The 22,637-nt window shown below is 41.0% G+C and overlaps 1 protein-coding gene across 2 annotated transcripts in view; it reads left to right on the top strand.

Annotated features, from left to right (window-relative positions):
• Positions 1–10,541: 10,541 nt before the first annotated feature.
• Positions 10,542–22,637, top strand: part of LOC139465701 (innexin unc-9-like) — a 34,942-nt gene continuing 22,846 nt past the window's right edge. Inside the window, exons 1-3 of one of the 2 annotated variants that reach the window (XM_071247503.1) lie at positions 10,542–10,769; positions 11,380–11,480; positions 19,698–19,917. In XM_071247503.1, coding sequence (XP_071103604.1) covers positions 19,916–19,917 — 2 coding nt within the window. In that variant the 5' untranslated portion in view covers positions 10,542–10,769; positions 11,380–11,480; positions 19,698–19,915. Of the gene's footprint in view, positions 10,770–11,379; positions 11,481–18,034; positions 18,119–19,697; positions 19,918–22,637 lie in introns of those variants that run through there. The other variant, XM_071247504.1, reaches the window with a different exon arrangement.

Here is a 22,637-nt window from a genome sequence, read left to right on the forward strand (position 1 = left end):
ACTGTTTGACCTGCATTGAGGAAGAAATCGTGGCCATCAGAGCTACAAGCAGCATTTATCATACAGGACACTTAGCCCTCGTCCATAATTCAAAAAAACTTTCCCTACTGAATATATACCATGAACATAAATTAAAGAGAAGAATAAAGATCACAAACATCACTCTTGCCTGGATTAAGAATAACGAACGCGAGATTTCTTTTATGTTTCGGCTTAAACTGTACCTGATTGTCCTGAAGCGAAAGTTCAGATTTCAAAAGAAAACTGATTGTGTCTCCGAGAGAGTGAAACAGCTGATTCAGGAATGGTACCTGTATGCAAGGTCTCGCGCATGTTATGACTAGAGACGGTTGTGTGGCGTTCGGGAAGAAAATGTGTTCGTTGAGAAATACAGCACATGTGTAGATATATACACATTAGCATGTGGTGTTCGAGACGGTTTCACGTGTGATGTTTAGCTTTGTGCATTTATCTGTATCTTCACGCGGGGGGGTGGTTACAGAGTACTACTAACATGCTTTACGTGACATCTATATAACAATGGCCTATCATTGAAACGTGACATGCATTCGTACACAATATATTGGTTGTTGGAACAAAATAAATCTTGTTCAAAATATTGTTATTGCTGATTTTTCAACCTATAAACGACTGATTAAAGTGCATTGGAGGTTATTTGTTTTGGTATATCTGTCATAAGATTAGGACAACGAGAAGACCCGGGTCAGAATAGATCCCAAGCACTTGTTTTAAGAGACGATTTAATTGGATGGTGTGGTCAGGTGACTTGGTTGACTGTATGGCATCGCACCCGACGGCATGAGGCGCTACTCATGATATCAACCCATGGTTTGTCCGGCACAACCTCGATTATTTCCAGGACACAGCGATCGAGCTGAAATATTGCTGATTTGCCGACATTCGACAGCGAACAGAAGATTGGGATTTTACATCCCCGAATCACTGAAGATACATTGAGCGACACCTGGTGTTCATGGGAGCTCACACCATGCCCAACCTTACACATCTGATTCATTGCTTTTGGGATGGTTACTTTCCATTTGTAGCAAATAAGTTTTGAAACAATATGCTTAATATTTGAATAATATGGAAACAGATTGGATGGTGATGCTACAATGATATGGACAGATACTAAAGCGACGAGTTGTTTGTTCATCACATGCATGTTTATGGGTCAAAATACCAGTTTTTTCATATGCCCCAATTCGCTGTGCAGAGCTGCGTCATACATAAACATGCCAGACGCCTGTTATCATGGGTTCGAATTCTGATTAGCCCTGACTTTGTTTCTTGGTTTGTCAGCCCCCTACCCGTGCTCGTGGCTTTTACCAAAGTGGTAAACGTCTGATACCAGCAACACTTGGGGCTTTCCCTCCCACATCAAGCTGACGCCACGTGGTGGCATACTGTTAAAGGAGGCATTTAACCAAATTAACTCACTCAGTCATTTAGGAATATATTATAGCTTTATTCAACACATCTGGAACACCGTGACGTCAATGAGAGACAAATGCGCGAAACCGTTTTAAAATGGGATTAATATAATGAAATGATCCGGACACTTGAATGATTAAATATTCATTTGTGAACCCGGAAAAAAAAGGAACGAGCCAATATACTATTCTTGCATGTGCACGTTACCGTTTCGTGAGTACGATATATTAGTTCAAAATGTATTTCTCATTTATAGTGTGGAAAAGAGTTCCCGGAAAGGGGATTTCTGACTGATCAATTCGGGCTTCTAACGAATAACGAATGGCACTCTCACCGGGGTAATGGGGATAAACCAGTTATGTTCATCGTCGTACATCGCGAAATGTCCATGTCCATATGTTAAACTAAGATGTTAAACACAATGTCCATATGTCACACAACGGTGTTACACACAATGTCCACGTCCATATGTCACACAACGGTGTTACACACAATGTCCATGTCCATATGTCACACAACGGTGTTACACACAATGTCCATGTCCATATGTCACACAACGGTGCTACACACGATGTCCATGTCCATATGTCACACAACGGTGCTACGCACGATGTCCATGTACATATGTCACACTACGGTGTTACACACAATGTCCATGTCCATACCATATGTCACACAACGGTGCTACGCACGATGTCCATGTCCATATGTCACACAACGGTGCTACGCACGATGTCCATATGTCACACAACGGTGCTACACACGATGTCCATGTCCATATGTCACACAACGGTGCTACGCACGATGTCCATGTCCATATGTCACACAACGGTGCTACGAACGATGTCAATGTCCATATGTCACACAACGGTGTTACACACAATGTCCATGTCCATATATTACACCACAGACTTACAATGTCCATGTCCATATGTCACACAACGGTGTTACACACAATGTCCACGTCCATATGTCACACAACGGTGTTACACACAATGTCCATGTCCATATGTCACACAACGGTGTTACACACAATCTCCATGTCCATATGTCACAACACAGACTTACACACATGTACACGTCCATATATTACACCACAGACTTACAAACAATGTCCATGTCCATATGTCACACAACGGTGTTACACACAATCTCCATGTCCATATGTCACAACACAGACTTACACACATGTACACGTCCATATATTACACTACAGACTTACAAACAATGTCCATGTCCATATGTCACACAACGGTGTTACACACAATGTCCATGTCCATATGTCACAACACAGACTTACACACATGTACACGTCCATATATTACACCACAGACTTACACACAATGTACACGTCCATATATCACAACACAGACTTACACACATGTACACGTCCATATATTACACCACAGACTTACACACATGTACATGTCCATATGCCACACCACAGACTTACACACATGTACACGTCCATAAATTACACCACAGACTTACACACAATGTACACGTCCATATATCACACCACAGACTTACACACAATGTACACATCGGTATATCACACTACAGAGTTACACGCCATGTACACGTCCATATATCACACTACAGAGTTACACACCATGTACACGTCCATATATCACACTACAGAGTTACACACCATGTACACGTCCATATATCACACTACAGAGTTACACACCATGTACACGTCCATATATCATAATGAGCCATGATTCCAACGGACATTTATCACACCACATACACATTGTTACAAACATCTTGTGATAGTCTTGTTTGTATCGTTTTCATGTGGAAATCTATGTTGTGTAATGGAGAATGGATGACCTAATGGCTTGGGGTGCTGCAATTCGCTTCGCAGAGTTATGTTCCTAAGGTTTGCCAGGATTCACGGATCCAAGCTTCACCTTGATAGTGATATTTAGTTTGGGTTTGTTTGTTTGTCGTTTAATGCCACCTTCCAGGAATATTCCAGCTATATCACAGCACACCAAATGTATATTCCGTTCAGGATTTAAGACCATTCCTAATCATGTTTAGATCTGAACATGTCTTGTCTTGTTTACATCCTAAACACATTTGTTACAGCGTATATCTTTTACTATTTTACTATGGCTATATGGGATTCTTGAATAACTGTCAGTTCACAGACTTTCATAACCTGCATTTCGTTTCATTGGACCTTGTGTATTAAGAATCTGTTTCAAACCGTCAACAATCAAGATTCTTCAACCAGACAAATAATAGTCCTTTGTTGTAAGAGTGTCAATTTGTGTTCAGCTGAACGTGAAACACGTGCACGCTGTCGAGACACAAGCTTAACTTAATACCATTACCACATGATTACAATTTCAGGTAGTTTTGGTGTACTCGGCGTTGTGGCAGGGCGAAGACATGGGCGACATCAAGCAGAGACTTGACTTGTGCCTACCGCCGGATACTGTGTGGAATCTCGCCAGGCTGACTCGGAACAAACTCACTACATGGTCAGTCCGAGAAGGACAAAGTCGTGCTTCTATTACCTTAACATTCGATAAATCGAAAGCATACCAGTATGTCCCGACATCAGCGGAAACACAATCAAAAGGGAGACAAACAACGGAAGTCTCGTCACAACGAGAAACAAGAAAATTGGGCAAAAAAAAGAAAGTAAGTGACAATATTCAGTATGTTACAAAATGTGCCCCAGCTCAGTCACCTCCAGGGGAGGTAATTGTAATCGACTCCGACGACCCTCTGATAGGTAATGGTCTTTGCCCCGATGTTCAACATCAGCCTGATGGAGATGTCATCGTGCTTGACGCCGACGTTCAACAGACCACAGACCACGTCATCATCATCGACGATGAATGTACATTTAAATGTGATAAAGAAGCTACAAGAACAACATCGGTGTTGTCATTGGTAACCAAAGATAAAACCGAGCACAAGCAAGATGAGACCCCTGAACACCCACAACTTCGGATCTCTTCGGATCGCATCTGGTCGACGGGAGACGTCATCACACCTGAAGCTGTGTCCGAGGCAATCAAAACTGAACAACACAAGCCAGTATTCCCAACAACATCGTCGTTGTCATCAGGAACCTGTGATAAGGGCGCTGACGTTGCAGAGGTGTTGGATGCTCACGTATTTGGGGAAGATACTGATAATCTACACACAATTGCTCAAAGTGTATGTGTGGATAAAAAGAAATATCAGACTCCTGAGATCTCATCCACAGGCGACATCATTCCATCAGAACAACCATCAAGAACACATAACAGGACAGATAACTTTGCATTTTTGTCGGCTGGTGTTCACTTCGTTGCGGATCATGCCGATACTTTGGCCCAAAATGTACCTGAGGATAAAAAGCCAAAAGCCTCTCCTGAACGCCCCCAACTTCGGATCACGTCGGATGAGGTCACGTCCACGGAAGACACCATCACATCGGAAGTTGTGTCGGAGTCAATTAAAACCGAAGAACACAAGCCCGTGTTTTCCTGTACCAAAACAACCGCTGTACCCTCATTCATCAAAAGTGAATCAGCGCCAGAGAAGACACTCTCGCTTAAACGAAGTGTACCCTTGAACAGACCGACCACAGCTACTAAGGATTCACAACCAGCACACTCTGGCGACGCGGAAACACCAGGTTGTAGTGAGTCGAAGAAACTTCGATCTGAGCAAGAAGCGGGAGTACCCACGCATATTAAACCATCAGCAGCCGTGCCAGAAAGCTTCCTCGTTTGTTTAACTGCTGGTGACTGTTTGACGTACATTGATGCTGAACTCATCACCGCAAGTTTTCATAAAGTAAGTTCACGTTGTGGTGAAGGTACATATAGAATCCTTAAGAAGAGGATTGAATTTTATGTACGTGCTAAGAACAAAGTAAATAGAAAAGGAAAACAAACCAAGATCTCAGACATTACAATTGACTGGATAAGAGAAAACAGACAGGCGATGTCAGATGGATTCAGACAACACCTGTTCCTGAAAGTTTTGCAGAAAACTTTGAAACCTCGAAAAAAGCGTCATATCATATCAGCAAAAGACAGACGCCAATATTATCAACTGTACACCTATAAACGACCAACAACCTTCCTAGATTGTCCAACTGTTGATGACTGTTTAGCTTACATTGATGCTGAGCTCGTCGACACAAGATTCCATTTAAGCTCGTGTTATGGTGAAGGTACATATACCATCTACGACAATAAAGAGGAATTCTATGTGCATGATAACCGAAGAGAAAATGGAGGAATGAAACGAACACACATCCCAGACATTACCCTTGACTGGATAAGAAATAACAAAGAGGTGTTGGCGTGTGGATTTCGTCGACACCTGTTCCTGAAAGTTTTGCAGAAATCCCTGAAACACCTAAACGGAAGTGATCGCATCTCAGAAAAAGACAGGAGCGAATATAATGAATTGTACAACTATAAACGGCCAATTTCAAAGATACCTAGATCGAATTCATGATCAGAAAATCATTAGCAAACTTGGCACAAATCTTACAAGAATATATATAACCGTGGGTGGATGTTATGAGTAACTGAACACTATCCTGTAATTACGGTACACGGACATTTGAACCCGCCAGGAAAATAGTGAATTCTGTGTGTTGGACAGATGCAATGAAACGAACACACATCAAAGACATCGCTTTTGAGACTTTAAGAATTCGCTGTATTCGGCCATCTCTGTGCTGCTCGAGTGTGATTGTTCATTAGATGTTTCAACCTTGACGCCTTTCTGTCCCCGGTACCAACACGCCGCATACCTCCTCATCCGAGTCTGCTATGAGAATGTCTCCCCATTACAGATCAAGTTTGGACATATTTGGTATTTCCCAACACAAATACACGTACTGATAGTGAATAACAGCCGTCCCTTAATATATGACTGGTCAAAAGAACCCTGAAATGAACCCAGGCCAGGTGGATATCACATTGCAATAGAACTGAATGTTCTGTACATCCAATGTATCAACATGTACCTTGCAAACAGAATACAGCATGTGTTCAAAGCTGTTGTTGTTGATTCTATGAGGTTAAAGATTCATTCATGTAACACTGAGTATCAAAACAGCAATGTCAAAAGACCTCCCCACATTAACGCAGCGTAATAAATAACATTTCTTTTCATGAGAGATAAAGGCAACGTGTTAGCTGCGCGTCGACTTCAAAATTTTTGGATAGTCGGGAGAACAGTCCGTGACCTTTCCATGGACAATATGCAGTGGCGTTCTGGCAGTCGTGATGATCCCTCCCCATATCATTACATACCCTGCTGTTTTCCGCCCAGTCGGCCCGGGGATGGTATTGTTGTTTCCGTGTGTAACGGTCTTTAGGATTATTCCCTATCAAGTGTAAAAGCAAATACTCACAAAATCTGGTGAGGTTGCAGTGGAGACACCAGGTGTCCATAGGGGTCTTCTTACACAGCAAAATAACAGGTAGGTGTTGTTTTGGAGCTCGGTACGTTAAAGACACTATGTGAGTAAATGTTGGGCCGCCCTCAGCAGTATTTCATCACTATGACAGACGGCAGCCTGTGTGAAGGAGACAAACCAGAGGCTGAAAACATGAGCAACACTCACACAGTAACCACGCTATATTCGGCTTGTATTACAAGCATGGTGCATTCATCTCATGATCGACTTTGCTTATCGTGAGAGGCGACTAACGGGCGACTAATTCTGAGGTCTGAAATACTGATAAATAAAATACACTATAATATTGGTTATGCATCTGCTTTCAGCATATTGAAAAATAAAGCAAATTATGTATGGCACTTTATTTTGGACACCAGACCGCCATCGACTCAACAGTATCACACAGAGATGACTTGAAATTACCACTAATTTAACACGAACTGTGACAGCATATTGAATAGACTCGTGAAGATCCGGGTAGGAATAGGTCTTCAACAACCCATGCTTACCGTAAGAGGCGACTTTGCTTTTCATAAGAGGCGACTAACGGGATCGGGTGGTCAGGCTCGCTGACTTGGTTGATACATGCTGTCAATCGCTGGATTGTCAGGTCCAGACTCGATTATTTACAGACCGCCGTCATTTAGCTGGAATTTGCTGAATGCGGCGTAAAACAACAAACAAACAAACATCTCATGAGTAGTGTGTGAGTGAGTTGGGTTTAACGCCGTTTTGAAAAGTATTCCAGTCATATCACGGTGTGTCAGCATAATGTGGCAGGATAGCCCTTAGTGATGTAGGTCTCAGACGTTTACCACTTTGGAAAAACTCGCAAACACAGGTATTATGCTGGCAAACCTCGGGGCGAATCAGGATTCGAACCCACGATGATGTTTCGGGCGTGCCAAAGAGACGCAACTCTGCAAGACGACTGGGCCATCCGTGCCCCTCTCCGATGAGTAATCTCCACAGATTGATAACGTTTGCTTTGTTGGACACATATTTACAAGATGTTGTTTATCATACATGATGTCAGTCACTGGATTATCTGGTCCAGACTCGATTATTTACAGACCGCCGTCATACCGCTGGAATATTGTCGAGTACGGAGTTAAACATAAACAAATCAAACCGTGAGGTCATTATTCATGAACTCTTATAATTGTGTTACTGTACATAGAATAAATAACATGCTATATTTCTAACTTGAATCACACACGGGCCTTGTTTGTTCCCCATTCTTCTTTTAAAAATATATGATTTGTTTACTGTTTAGGCTTGAAATGAGAAGAGAATATTTAACGTCACACTTCAACAATAACACAGCTGAAACAACAGAACGTCAAGGTGCCATAAAGCAAAGCGTCAGATAATGTGTTCAAATTCAGCTGTGTGTGAGGGTGTATTAACGAAGTATGAAACACATGGTGATCATTGCGTGGCGAGGAACGACTCCTTAACCCGTCTGTTTGTCTGCTCCGGGCCAACAATCCGTAGTCAAATATTTCGAAGTTAATCAGAATTACAGACTGAACCATAATAGCTCCCTGTGATACTGGTGTATTTTATATCCGCTTCAGTACATATTGGGAATTTCTGGTTTTCATTCGGAATGGAGGCCTAACGAATGGAATATTTTAATACTACAGCATGCTTTCACAGGTATCCAACACCTACAAACCAGCATGCATTAACGTGGATTTGACAGCTACATAACAAACATTCGCGTGTATTCCACATCTACATAACACATATTCACGTGTATTCCACGTCTGAATAACACAACCTTCACGTGTAATCCACATCTACATAAAACACATTTGCGTGTATTCCAAACCCATATAACAAACATTCACGTGTAATTCACATCTACATAACAAACATTCACGTGTAATCCACATCTACATAACAAACATTCACATGTAATTCACATCTACATAACAAACATTCACATGTAATCCACATCTACATAACAAACATTCACGTGTAATCCACATCTACATAACACAACATTCACATGTAATTCACATCTACATAACAAACATTCACATGTAATCCACATCTAAATAACAAACATTCACGTGTAATCCACATCTACATAACACAACATCCACATGTAATTCACATCTACATAACAAACATTCACATGTAATTCACATCTACATAACAAACATTCACATGTAATCCACATCTACATAACAAACATTCACATGTAATCCACATCTAAATAACACAACATTCACATGTAATCCACATCTACATAACAAACATTCACATGTAATTCACATCTACATAACAAACATTCACATGTAATCCACATCTATATAACAAACATTCACATGTAATCCACATCTACATAACTAACATTCACGTGTAATGCACATCTACATAACAAACATTCACATGTAATCCACATCTACATAACAAACATTCACATGTAATCCACATTTACATAACAAACATTCACATGTAATCCACATCTACATAACAAACATTCAGGTGTATTACACATCACATAACAAACATTCACGTGTAATCCACATCTACATAACAAACATTCACGTATAATCCACATCTACATAACAAACATTCACGTGTAATCCACATTTACATAACAAACATTCACATGTAATCCACATCTACATAACAAACATTCACGTGTAATCCACATCTACATAACAAACATTCACGTGTAATCCACATCTACATAACAAACATTCACGTGTAATCCACATCTACATAACAAACATTCACGTGTAATCCACATTTACATAACAAACATTCACATGTAATCCACATCTACATAACATACATTCACGTGTATTACACATCACATAACATACATTCACGTGTATTACACATCTACATAACAAACATTCACGTGTATTACACATCACATAACATACATTCACGTGTATTCCACCTCCACATAACATACATTCACGTGTATTCCACGTCTCCATTACAAACATTCGTGTGTTTCCATTTGTTCACAGCAGTGACATCACTGACAGATTGATGTTGAACAAGAGGCCTGGTTGAACTTGTGTAGGATCTAACCGCAGGTGTTGATACAACTGATACAACTGATCTGATGACACACAGATCAGCTTGATATACATTTATTTATGGCAATGTCTTGAAAACCTTGTAGAAACATACGCATTCACTTTGTTTCGTTCTAACACCATTTACTCGCTTTTGGATAAGTTTGCAAACGGGCGTGATTTCCCGATGATTTGATCCGACGTGAGTATTCAAGCTGGCTAGTCACAAAACACAGGAACTCGTTATTTGCTATTTAAATCTTTTTTGCATACAGGGGGTACAACTTATATTTTCTTACCAATAACGAGTTCCTGAGCGATAAAAACATATACCGGAAATAGCCCAACAAGTGACAGGTTACCTCTGATAAAGCACGACCTTTGACCCGCCTGACAGTTATTGTCGAAGAGAAAAGATCACGTGTCATGGTGACAATTTTAGAAATTGTACATGTGAATCATTTTTATTCCATAAATGTGTCTATTTGGTCTGAATACGTGTTAAGCTGCCCTGTGATTGAATGAGGTCGTTACAACGTTGTGACGGCCAGATTATATGAGCATTCCGGGCGGCCTGTGTCGCCGGTAATACCTCATGCATATTATCATATTATCTTCTATTATCCCCTTACAGCCAGTTGCTGGCATTAGGGACCAAATTACATAAGTACGTCTGGCGATGTGGGCAAATTAGATTACCGTTTACGACCTTGCTGGCTGACAGACCGTAATAAACTGTTTCATTCGACTATGGACTCATTAATACCATTAACAGCGATGGAATTCTTCTGGTTTCCCTGGAAGACGTCGTATGATGTTTCCATTTTAAAACAGTAAGTCTCATTGTTATTATACACTAAAATGTATACCGCATACTAAGCATAAAGAGATTCCATGTACTTACAAAGATGAATGGGGCTATTATTAGTACGCTGGTGGAATAATACATGAATTAATACGTTCTGTAAGGCATTTCTGTTTTGTTACTTGTTTCTCGGATTTATTTTGCAGAAACGTAAGGTGCACGTGGGTGTAGAAATATGAATAAATATCAAATAAGAAGACATGTTTGTTCTTGAGACCATTAGTCATTTTTTTTAAAATGAGTATTGTCGATTGGGTCAAATAAATCAAAAAAATGAAATGACTTAAAACTATTTAGAAACTATGTATGACAAGTGAAACATTCTTTCCCTACTGTACGTCTGTTAAGTTTTTACATGATTGGAACAAGTTAAGACACTCGTCGGGAAGAAAAACAACATGGTTAATCTTACAATTCCAAATTTGTAAAATAAATTGGGCTGGCAAGTAATATTAAACCCTTAAAATATTTTCATAAACAAGAAATCCTTCATGTTCCATTTTCTGCTTTGATCGACGGTCTCGGGCACTGTCCTTGAAATAATTCTCTTCACCCTAAGAGTGCCCCTTCTTTGACAGTCGCCGCACGTCGCAGTAACGTGAGAAGTGAAGCTTGGAGCAGAAGTCAGTGGTGCTTGCGACATGTTGTGAGAAGTTCAGGGATTGTATCCTACAGAACTGTAAGTTAACTTGTTGTATTGTTGTATTTAACAATTGATTGAACATGTATAAGATGTACTGTAATAACATAATTACTTTTAATGCAACACGTGGTTGTGTGGTTAAAACAATTCCATTAAAACAAAGAGATGTTTTGGCGCAAATAGGTCAAGTGGTCCACAGGTTTTGAAATCTTGACAACAACTACTTGTGTGTGTTTAGTAGTAAGACAAAATGATTAGAACTATTTCTTTTACATATTGACTTGAAAGCGAAAAATGTTTAAATGAGTGGTCAAAAACACACTGTAATTGAATCTCAAACGTCCATTGACCCTCACGCATTGTTTTGGCCGAAATAAAGTCATGTATGACGTTTTAAATGAAAAATGGAACCCTCGAGGAAATGTTGCCCTCTCAAATTTCATAGCTTAGAGCTGAAAACGGGACGAGAATGGAATGCTAGAGCCGAGAAGCGGGTGAGAATGAAATGGAGTGGTTTAACAAGTGCTCTCGGTTCTGTTAGAGAGACTATCGAAGGACCTGTTGTCTCCACTTTCGTCGTTTTATGTAATAGGATACGTCTCATCAGTTCTTAATTAACACTGTGATGAACGTGATCTCGAGTTTGCAAACGCATTCCTATTTACAAACTGTTATTCTACATCACCTGTAACTGGCTTATTCTGACTAAACAGTACACGTCTAATGAATCTAACTGCAAAAAACAATATGTAGCCGTGCCGCATGTTTTGACATAGGAAATTAGACAGGAAGCGCTGCTTGTGTGAATAACTGTTCCCACATGATGCAAGCCGGAACCACCAACACACTGCTCACTGTCCTTGCTCACAGTCGAAGTAGCACGTCTTCCGCAGCCATGGTCTGTACAGGATACGAATAAAATACATAGTGCAATATTGAAAAATCCACACAAAAACAGTTTTTTTAGTTTATAATGGAATTGGTATATTCTTCCTATACAATTTGTATTAAAAAGTGTACATTTTTAATATGTTAATTATCATCTTATTTTATTCCATTCCATTTAAAAAAACTCATAATTAATGTTCCTAACATTTACATCTGTCATGTTTTTTCTTATAGATGGAAGTTATTGTTTTCTGCTTAAAGATAGTGTAAAAATGCTGCTTATCTCTCCTAGAGCTCGTCTGTGCACAACTATGTATGCAGGGAGGCCACATGTTTATGTGTGTTTGACATCAGGGGCCCAGCTGACCATGGTCAGTTTGTCTGGCGGGTCAAGAGTCCAGTTCTTGTATATAATACCACATTAACTGAACAATGACATATGCATGATACATGGCCACTTACTGACCGGATGTGGGTGGTCAGTGCCAGTCCCTCGATAGGCTGGGATCTAGCCTGTGAAGCTGACCAGGGACAAGACTAAGGCCAGTGTGCTCTACGTCAGTTGCCTCCCTTTAACGTCTCATTTCTTATTGGTCAGTTCTAGAATCGCATAGTCAAAGAGTACACAAAATTTATTAATTTCTTAGTTGTTAGTAATTCACGTTAACGAAAGTCATCTCGGTCTATATAATGAAGTTCTTGTCATCTGATTTTTTAAATATTTTGGAGGCATGGTGCATACTGACAAGTCGAGTAAACAACTTTTGGGCTACATTTGCGTTTGTTAGTGTTGTTATTGTGCTTAAAAAGTACAATAAAATAATTTGGTTTTTATACGTTTACATGTTTCGTATGCTCATAAATTATCGAGGTAGGGGTTAAAGCGTTGGCTCATAATGCTGAAGATCCAAACTCGATTCCTCTCATGGAAACAAAAAACATTATACTTGAGCTAAAACCATCTCCTTCACACAAGCCTGGTTCCCTGGGTATGCTGCGCTGGCGCTACTCTGTGTAGCGCAAGCGCAACATACCCAGGGAACCAGGCTGCTCCTTCACACTTCTCAAGTTTATGAATGGTGGTGTATTGAATGAAACATCCATAGTTTGTTAACTCTTAGTCCTGGACCATGACCGTGGAATATATTTATTTGATGAAAACAAATAAAATCTAGAAATGCATACAAAAGCAAGTCTAGCCAGCTCAAGCTAGCTCTATTCCACTAGCTCTATTCTACTCTGAAATCAGCATAGGGAATTTTTTTAATTTTTAGAGTCAAGAAGGATATTGTGTTATATAAGATTTCAGAGACTAAATGTTAGTCTAGTTAACTCTGGGCAAGTACTCCAGTACTTTTGCTTTATTTTAAGTAATATAGTGTGTGTGTGTGTGTGTGTGTGTGTGTGTGTGTGTGTGTGTGTGTTTAGCGCAGTAACCAAACGACAATGAACTGTATATTTATGTTGAACCGTTGAAATATGACCTGAAATCTGGTGCCAGGGGGCAAAGGTCTTAAGTTGAACGTATCTGTACATGCTGTTTCAATTTATTAATTTGCGTTCTCGCAATCTGGTATACCTAGCCTTGCTATGACACTGAAGGCGATGCCTTGAGGGTTGAAACTAACATAAATATACTCCAACAAGCCTCAAGAATGGTAAGACAAGCTATCGTCAAACGGTTTGTCATATTAAACCTATACAGCGCTTGTCTCCCCTCGATACACTATCATATAGAACGTACTATTTAAATGCATGATCCAGGTTTGGAATGTCCACCACAATCTTCCCACGGAGCTGCGAAAACACGGGTCGTATCATGTTTCCCATCTTGGAGTGACAAGGGCCAATCTTATCACAGACGCATGTTTATGGCTTGGTACGGGTTGTGGTCCATGTTAGGGGGACATTTTTGTATCCGCTCCAAACAACAGGATCTCGCTGACTTATTCCAGGAAAACGTGATGTTATTTGTAATTCAGAAATGTGACAATTACGCAACCGGCCGAAGTGGTCGTTTCAACATACACGGTTTTGTTAATATCTTGTGTGGAAAAAAATCCGTTTGGGTCATTGGCTCTGGTGGCCAGGTTTGGTTACTGGCTCGTTGCGTGATAGACCCGTGAAAATTCCGGGGTAGAATAGGTCTTCAGCAACCCATGCGTGCCGTAAAAGGTGACTATGCTTGTCGTAAAAGGCGACTAACGGTGGTCAGGCTCGCCGACTTGGTTGATGCGTGGATAGATGCTCATGATATTAATCAACGCCACACTCAGCAATATTCCAGCTATATGACGGCGGTCTGTAAATAATCGAATCTAGGCCAAACAATCCCGTGATTGATATCATGGGCATCGATCTACGCAATTGGGAGACAGAGGGTGAAAGACGCATGACTCTTATCTGTTTGGGACCAAACCCTATCGTGATAGACTGCCTCTAGTAAATAGAAAGGCGTCATCTCTAAAATGATCTATCAGAGTGCCCATTGCTTGCTATCTTAGCACAGTCCTCTAGAAGACACTGATAAGATGGGATCGTGCTACATGTGTGAGAGGTTCGTAACGCTGAAGGGGTCGTTGTCGGCACGGGTACCACAGATATGTACCCCAGTTAGGTTTCTGTACACAGAAATGTACCCTAGCCAAAATCAGAATACCGAAAGGTACCCTGTACCCTAAACGGCGGACGGCGGATATTCCTCAACCCGAAACCGAAACCGGTTCATATTGTAGTTGCGGTCCGCCTGATGACGCGTACGAGTGCATGTTGAATGATGTTTTGCGTCGTGGAGTATTTGAGTAATGTACATACGTCACTATGTTTGTTCGGTTTTTTATAGTGCACACTACAATGTATCTTATACAGCAGTATGGCAGTTCTGATCCAATTATCGAAAGGAAATACCGAATGAAAAATATACAACGCTCGCTGCCATTGTGAATTTTACCGCGGTTTGGCATCAGGGACGTGTCAAAAACGTAAGCATTCAAGGAGCCGGTTAAGCGCATTGCGTTGTACGACCTGCGTCGGAATGGATTCATCCTTGGGTACCTTCCTGTATTCTGATGTTGGCTAGGGTACATTTCTGTATAAAAAACGTACCTGGGCATGGGCGGATACAGCACCCCCGCACCGCCCCACCCCACCACCCCCGCTCTCTGTATCCGCCCATGCTGGGGTACGTATCTGTAAGACCTGTGGTGACACCCCCCCTTCAGCGTTAGTATAGTAGGTGGGGCGGTCGGGTAGCCTAGTGGTTAAAGCGTTCGCTCGTCTCGCCGAAGACCCGGGCTCGATTACCGACATGGGTACAATGTGTGGAGTCCCCTGCCGTGTTATTGCTGGAATATTGCTTAAAGCGGCGTAAAACCAAACTTACTCACTCACTCATTAGTATAGTAGGTAAAAATGCACATAGAACCAAATTAAGCACGTATCACTTAACAACCTACAAACTAAATCCACAACATAGCCTATTACTCAACACATCACGTACAGATCAACTGCACAACATAAACACACCACTTCACAACAGACCCCTCCTGCCCTCCACAACACCACCGCGTGCTGCCTTAGAACGAGGACGGCCATCGCGTGGTCATATGGAATAATTACGTCCTTTGTCTCAGAGCGGGAGGTCATCGTGACCCGGTTCTTGAGACTGGCCAGTGTCCAAGAGGTCATGGGAAGATAGTGCCAGCAGACCCTGCAGGTGACCGGGAGGCGGAGATAGGACGCGGTTCAAATAGATGGGTGGATGGATACGCGAAGATAGATAGATAGATAGATAGATAGATAGATAGATAGATGCATTCATACAAGTATTTGGATAATTAGATCCTAGTTCATAGATCGATAGATATGCAAGCATACATACATACATACATACATACACACACACACACACACACACACACACACACACACACACACACACACACACATACATACATACATACATACATAACAATAGCATAACACACACAGTCTGAAGGCCAAGGGTATGTCGGTTTTGTTTAATATTATTTACAGTAGAACATGGATATAACGAATCACAAGGGGCCAGAGGAATCAGTTCGTTATATCCGTTGTTCGTTATATACGTTTTCGCTTGGAAACGTCCGTCGTCTTGGATAAACACAATGCACGTAAATGACGCATTGACTTTATTTAGCAGTGATCACTTCATAGCATTCAATTGATAACATTTAATAACATTAAATTCATAATTCTTTATATCCGTGTTCTTCTGTACATGGTAACGGTTTAATGGTCTGTAAGTATAGTCACTGTTTGATAATATAGGCTGAAGTTTTCTGAAAAGTTTTGAGAACCCGAAAAAGATTTTATTTAAAAGAGAAATACAATGAGGTTAAGGAGCATCTGTCTTCTGTATGTGCACTGCATGATGCCGTGGGGTCACAGTGTACACGCGTCAGTGTTTGCGGTCGCGGTACGGCCACATCAGGTGAGTGAGCGTCCGTATACTTACATCCGGGCCTTGAACAAATTCCGTGGTTCTGCTACCGGCCTGGTCTAGATTACCATTCAGTCTCTGAATTGAAAATATTGGATAAAGATGTTTTGGGTTAAATTGTATGAGCATGTATGTAAGATATAGGAGCCTAGAGTATGCCTTCATTCCTGAAACTGAAGTCGCCTACACTAACAGACTCCGTAGACATGGGAGTTCTCGAATATGTTTGTTTCAGGGCATGTATCAAAGACAGGCCTGGTACTATGTAGTGAGTGAGTGAGTGAGTTGGGTTTAACGCCGCTTTTAACAGTATTACAGTTATATCACGGCATGTCAGCTTAATGTGGAAGGAAAGCCCGAAGTAATTCAGGTCTCGGACGTTTACCACTTCGGTGAAACCCACGAGCTGGTATGGTGCTGACAACCCTAGAAGCATTATCAGGGCGAACCGGGATTCGAACCCACAATCATAGGTTTCTGGCGAGCCCAAGGGACGCAACTCTGCACAGCGAATCGCTGCGCCTTATACGGCTGGGCCACCCGTGCCCCCTGGTCCTATATAAATCCTAAATGTTCTCGTGTAGTTTTTATAGCGACATAACAGGAGAATTGCCCGTCAAAATGGTTTATAGTGGGGTCTCAGTTTACAATTACTGAATGTCGTGTAAAAATAAATTGTTAAGACTCCACGGCCCATCTAAAAATCATCTTGAAGCACATCTTCCCGAGGCAAGGGAGGTAACTGACTAAAAAAATTGAAACTGGACCTTATAGTCAGTTAACTTCCTTGCCTCTGGAAGACGTATAAGAGTCACTCCCCTGCCGAGGTCGGAAGAAAGTTAGTTAAGTGCAACTTGCATAAGTTCTTACCGACATGAAGGATATTAACGACTGCTTAATCCCATAAACCTTCATATCCTGGCGTTTTATGAGTCACGTGATCAAATGTACTATGAAAATCAATACTACCTATATGGTAATCGATACACGAGACCTTACACAGACATTCGTTATACCACACCTGGCCTGTTTCCGTACCGACATCACTCCCCAGCCTTTCTTGTGGTATCGATTGATATTATCATATATTTACCTACATACACTGCCTTACGTATTGTGTATGCGGTGCACAATAGCCGATATTGTGGTGATGGATTGTGCAGTATATCACAATATAATGTTATAATAATTGTCACGGGATGCATTCACGGAATGCCTGACAGGAAGCTGGGCGAGTTGATCGTGAGGGAATAGACACGACACTAGACAGTAGGGATATGTTATCCGGGGATACACTGAACCGCGGGTAGGTATACATTATAAACAAAAATACAGTCTATGGAATCTTTTATTACGCACTACTCTTCTTAAGAAGGTATATTTTTCTAATGCCGATTTCATTTAACCCGCTAGACTTTCTCTTTTTAATTATTTTGGTCTTTTTTATATTAAATGCAAATATTCCAAGTCATCTTCTTACCTCGTAAGTGAATATATAATGTTGATTAGACGCTTTACGACTTTGGCGTAGTTTTGAGTGTAATTAATTGTTAATTATTCGGTTTGAATATGCATCCAGTTGTCTTGGTGAATTACAGTTCAGGTCACTTGAAAAGCTGCTGCTGTTTCTTTTTGTTTCATGGTACCAAGATACTTATACATATCCCATATTCACCCCGACTGTGATCATTGGTTTGTCGACCCGTGAAGATCCGGGGTAGAATAGGTCTTCAGCAACCCATGCTTGCCGTTAAAGGCGACTGTGCTTGTCGTAAGAAGCAACTAACGGGATCGGGTGGTCAGGCTCGCTGACTTGGTTGATACATGTCATCGATCCCAATTGTGTGGATCGATGCTCATGATATTAATCACTGGATTGTCTAGTCCAGACTCGATTATTTACAGACCGCCGTCATATAGTTGGAACATTGCTGAGTGCGGCGTTAAATAACAAACCAAACCTTGGTTTGTTGAAAACACTCGCGCGTTCGAGCTTCGACCAAACAGTTAACCGTGTTGATCATCCTGCATCACTTTGGACCTTGCCTCCACAGTAAGCTGCCAAGCCCTCATATAAGTAAAATGCTGTTTCAAAAATACAATCTAAAAAAGCGGCACACGAGATATACTGTGTCTGCATACATAATTTCACAAAGAGACAGAGCAAAATATCATTTTTCAATTTTTCAAATTCATCATATTATGTGCACACAACATTGCTAGGAACACGTTCTCAAAACGTCAGCTTCAAACACCTACTCGCGGATATGTCGGAAATGTTATATTAAACGCATGCCACTACCTGAAGGTCAAAGGTCAAGGAAGACCCAAAACTCGATATCCCCAGACTGTGTCATCTTTCCTTTCATTAATATCATACTTACAGCACATATAAAACACCGATACACCAATCAATAATGTGTTATGATCAAAATGACATTTTCTATGTAACTTGCCATTATCAGTCCCGTACAATGCCTAAGAATTTCAGTGAAATTTCAGACATATTGGTGACACTGTCGATGTAATATATTCCGTTTTGTACAGGACTTCAGAGGACATGTTGTATAGTAAGTACAAAGGTACAACCGACGTACAACCCACGTACAACGCGCCACAGGCAAAGCAGCTGCATAAGCTCTCTTTTATTTCGTTGAATGCGACGTGCCGATTTCCCCATCCCCGGCGATGTCCGCTACATCAATTGTGATTGGTCAAACGCTACAAATAGCTATAAATAGCTAAAAATAGCACGGGGATACACATGAGTGATTTGGAAGTGTTTCTTATGAACAGAGAATAGTTGAGGCAGTCGTCGCGACGCTTGGCAACGGGGTCGCCAAGGTTGGATTTGACTGAAGTTAGATCATTCTTGTTCATTTCAGGCCACATCGAAGGTGACATCAACGTAAAGCGGGCCTAGCACGAAACCCACGTGTCTTGGACTTCACACGACAGCATGTGCGCTGTGTGTGTAATGTAAACAATGTACGCAGGGACAAAAGAGTGATTCGAAATCAGGCGGGGGGAGTGTTCGCAGTCCAGGCAAAAGTGGATTATTAACTGTACCTTGAGGATTTAAAGGGACCGTTTGCGCAGGACAATGTAAGTATTTCCTCTGGCGAGTTTGTAGAGGTTTGTCATAGTGATTGTGATTGTGTCTTTGTCTCGAGCCTAAGACAATGAGACGAGTTGAGACGACCCTCTTTCTTTCACTTGGAAACAAAGACCATCTGTCTATGGACACTGACGATCAACGTGGATTTACAAAGAACCGATGTTTTCAATGACAGGGCATTTAAGTATCAAGATATTTTGAAAAGTCAATTTCCATATATTTGAAAAAGGGCATTTCAACAAAGTTTGTGTTTAGGTGTAAAAATGTCTATATTGAACAGAATAAGTCTAATTGTGAGAAACGAACATCTATTTTATTTATATAATATTTTTTTCTTTTCATTATTGAACTTTAAAAAACTGACAGTTGCTGTTACAGTTTCCTTGTGTTTTTTTAAGTGAGATGATATGAATAAATTTCACAAAGTTCAAGGTGTTATACATATATTGGGGTTTGCAGCTATGAACTGTCACCAGTGTACTTTGATAGACTTCATCAGGATTGCGACGGTTTTCGGTTTCAAATACTGGCTTGAGCGCCATGCTGTATGTGATGGCGTGGAAGTGAAGCTGTTTAACACCATGTGTCACACAGGTTTTATAACACATGTATTCCGATCAATTTATAAGCTGATGTTTTGTAAACAGATGTTACGTGTATTAATAATACAATATTCTCTTATTTGAACCACCACATGTTTATGTGTTTATAAGCGATACGTTAGTATTCGAGGGTAGGGAATGAAGCCGAACATTCAAACCAATCGACAGGAAACATTTTCCTCGCGAAGTGGATATATGGGGTCATTTTTCATCGGGCTGAATGTAATTACCCTGTTGGCCTAGAATTAGACACAATTGAGAGAAGTAATAGGCATTAAGTAAATGTCAGCCACTTCCCTGGGTTGTTGTACAGACAAAATGTCAAGTAAGACCGACTACCTATGCCATGTAAGCTTGGCATATTATCACATATGTATGAATCCAATGCCGTAGCCAGTTGCCCCCACTATCACAAACACCCCCACCCCCACCCCCGGTGTTTAAACAGTCTTATTTGATTTTAAACAGTTAATCATGAAAATACAAGTTGGGGACTAAGTGATACGTCAAAAAAAGTTCACCACGCTCTTGGAATCTCCACTTGGACCTGTACTTAATTTAAATCAATTTGGTTTAGAACTTGAATATAATTTAAAATGACATAAAGTTGAATAAATTTTAGGTAGAACACAGATGTGGCGAATCCGGGTTAGAATAACTCCCCAGTACTTACTAATATGACGATTGAGTGGTTTCAAGGTGTGATTCATTGCATGAGGGTCGCAGTGAATTAGGCTACATGAAATATGAATTGAGTCTTAGCGTTGGATCTGAAAGAGAATCTACATATCTAGCGAGAGACATCGCGTTAAATATGTCCGCCTGAGAATTATGTTCGAAACCTATAATCCAATGATAATATTGTCCTATAAACGAATATAGGGTTATGAAGTTTTTTTTATTTTTAGGGGTACGAAATTTGAAGGGGTAGGAATTCGCTTGGGTTGCGAAATCACCACAACCCTCTGCTACTATAATGAACAAGATAACCACGTGTTACGATTGACACCGGGCGCCAAACGTAACGTTTGAAAATACCAATACGAGGCTGGCAGATGTGTAATGTGTATTCGATAGGTTTGATATTGTAGCCTTTTGCACCTTTCGCTATGCGTTATTAAGAATATCTGCGCTGAAGTGTGTACCCTTTTTCTTCCGTTACGGTTTATCGTTTAATGAATCATTACTGACAAAATTTCCTTGTATGTAACCGAGAGTAGCGTATAAGTCGTTTCATAACCCGGACATTGCTGCAATGTCACCTTTAGTTCCGGGGGGGGGGGGGGGGGGGGGGGGGGGTACGGCGGGGTGTCTGACGAGCCAGATGTGTAATCATCAAAAGGGGGAATGTTCAGTAAGCCGGTCGCCCGCGCAGTACAAGTAGAAACCCAGAAGATTTGGGTTGTTGAAGTGTGTCTGGCCACGTCTTTGCATGGGGACTTCTTTTCACAGCTGCTTGTGGTTGGCGCCCAGTGGCTGTCGACTCGCACATGTGGCTATCTATTTCATCCTGGTGGTGACACGTGACTGTCGTCCCGAGTTGTATATTACGTTGTAGGATTTTATTTCACCAATCGAAACCAGGAAATATGCTGCGAATTCTCTGGGACTTTTTATAAGACAGACTATTATCTGTGAGACAAGGGTTGAAATAGGTCCCCAGCGCAATGTCCCGCATCTTCCCCGAGGCAAGAGAGTTAAATGACTTTAAAAGTCCAGTTTCCACCCTTGCCGAACTAGGCTGGAATTCATGGGATCGATCGTAGCGCCACCAGTGGGTATTACGAGTGATGTCCTTTCTATGCCACTCCTATTGACCAATCTGATTCAACCTCTCGTATCTGGGTACAATGTGTGAAGCCCATTTCTGGTGTCCCCCGCCGTGATATTGCTGGAATATTGCTAAAAGCGGCGTTAAACCATACTCACTCACTCACTCACTCTCTTATCACTTGCATTTGCTTCAAACAAAACGGTGGCGCCCAGTCAAGACGGTCTGATCGATAATGAAGATCTATATTGTGATAAAACGAGTCTTACAACGCGAAGTGCATCAAATCAAGTGAGCACCTTAATTAAAAACATGAAAAGATTTAGAAAATATC

This window comes from Haliotis cracherodii, unplaced genomic scaffold (assembly GCF_022045235.1).
Source record: "Haliotis cracherodii isolate W230 unplaced genomic scaffold, xgHalCrac1.p SCAF_18, whole genome shotgun sequence".
Lineage (NCBI taxonomy): Eukaryota > Metazoa > Mollusca > Gastropoda > Lepetellida > Haliotidae > Haliotis > Haliotis cracherodii.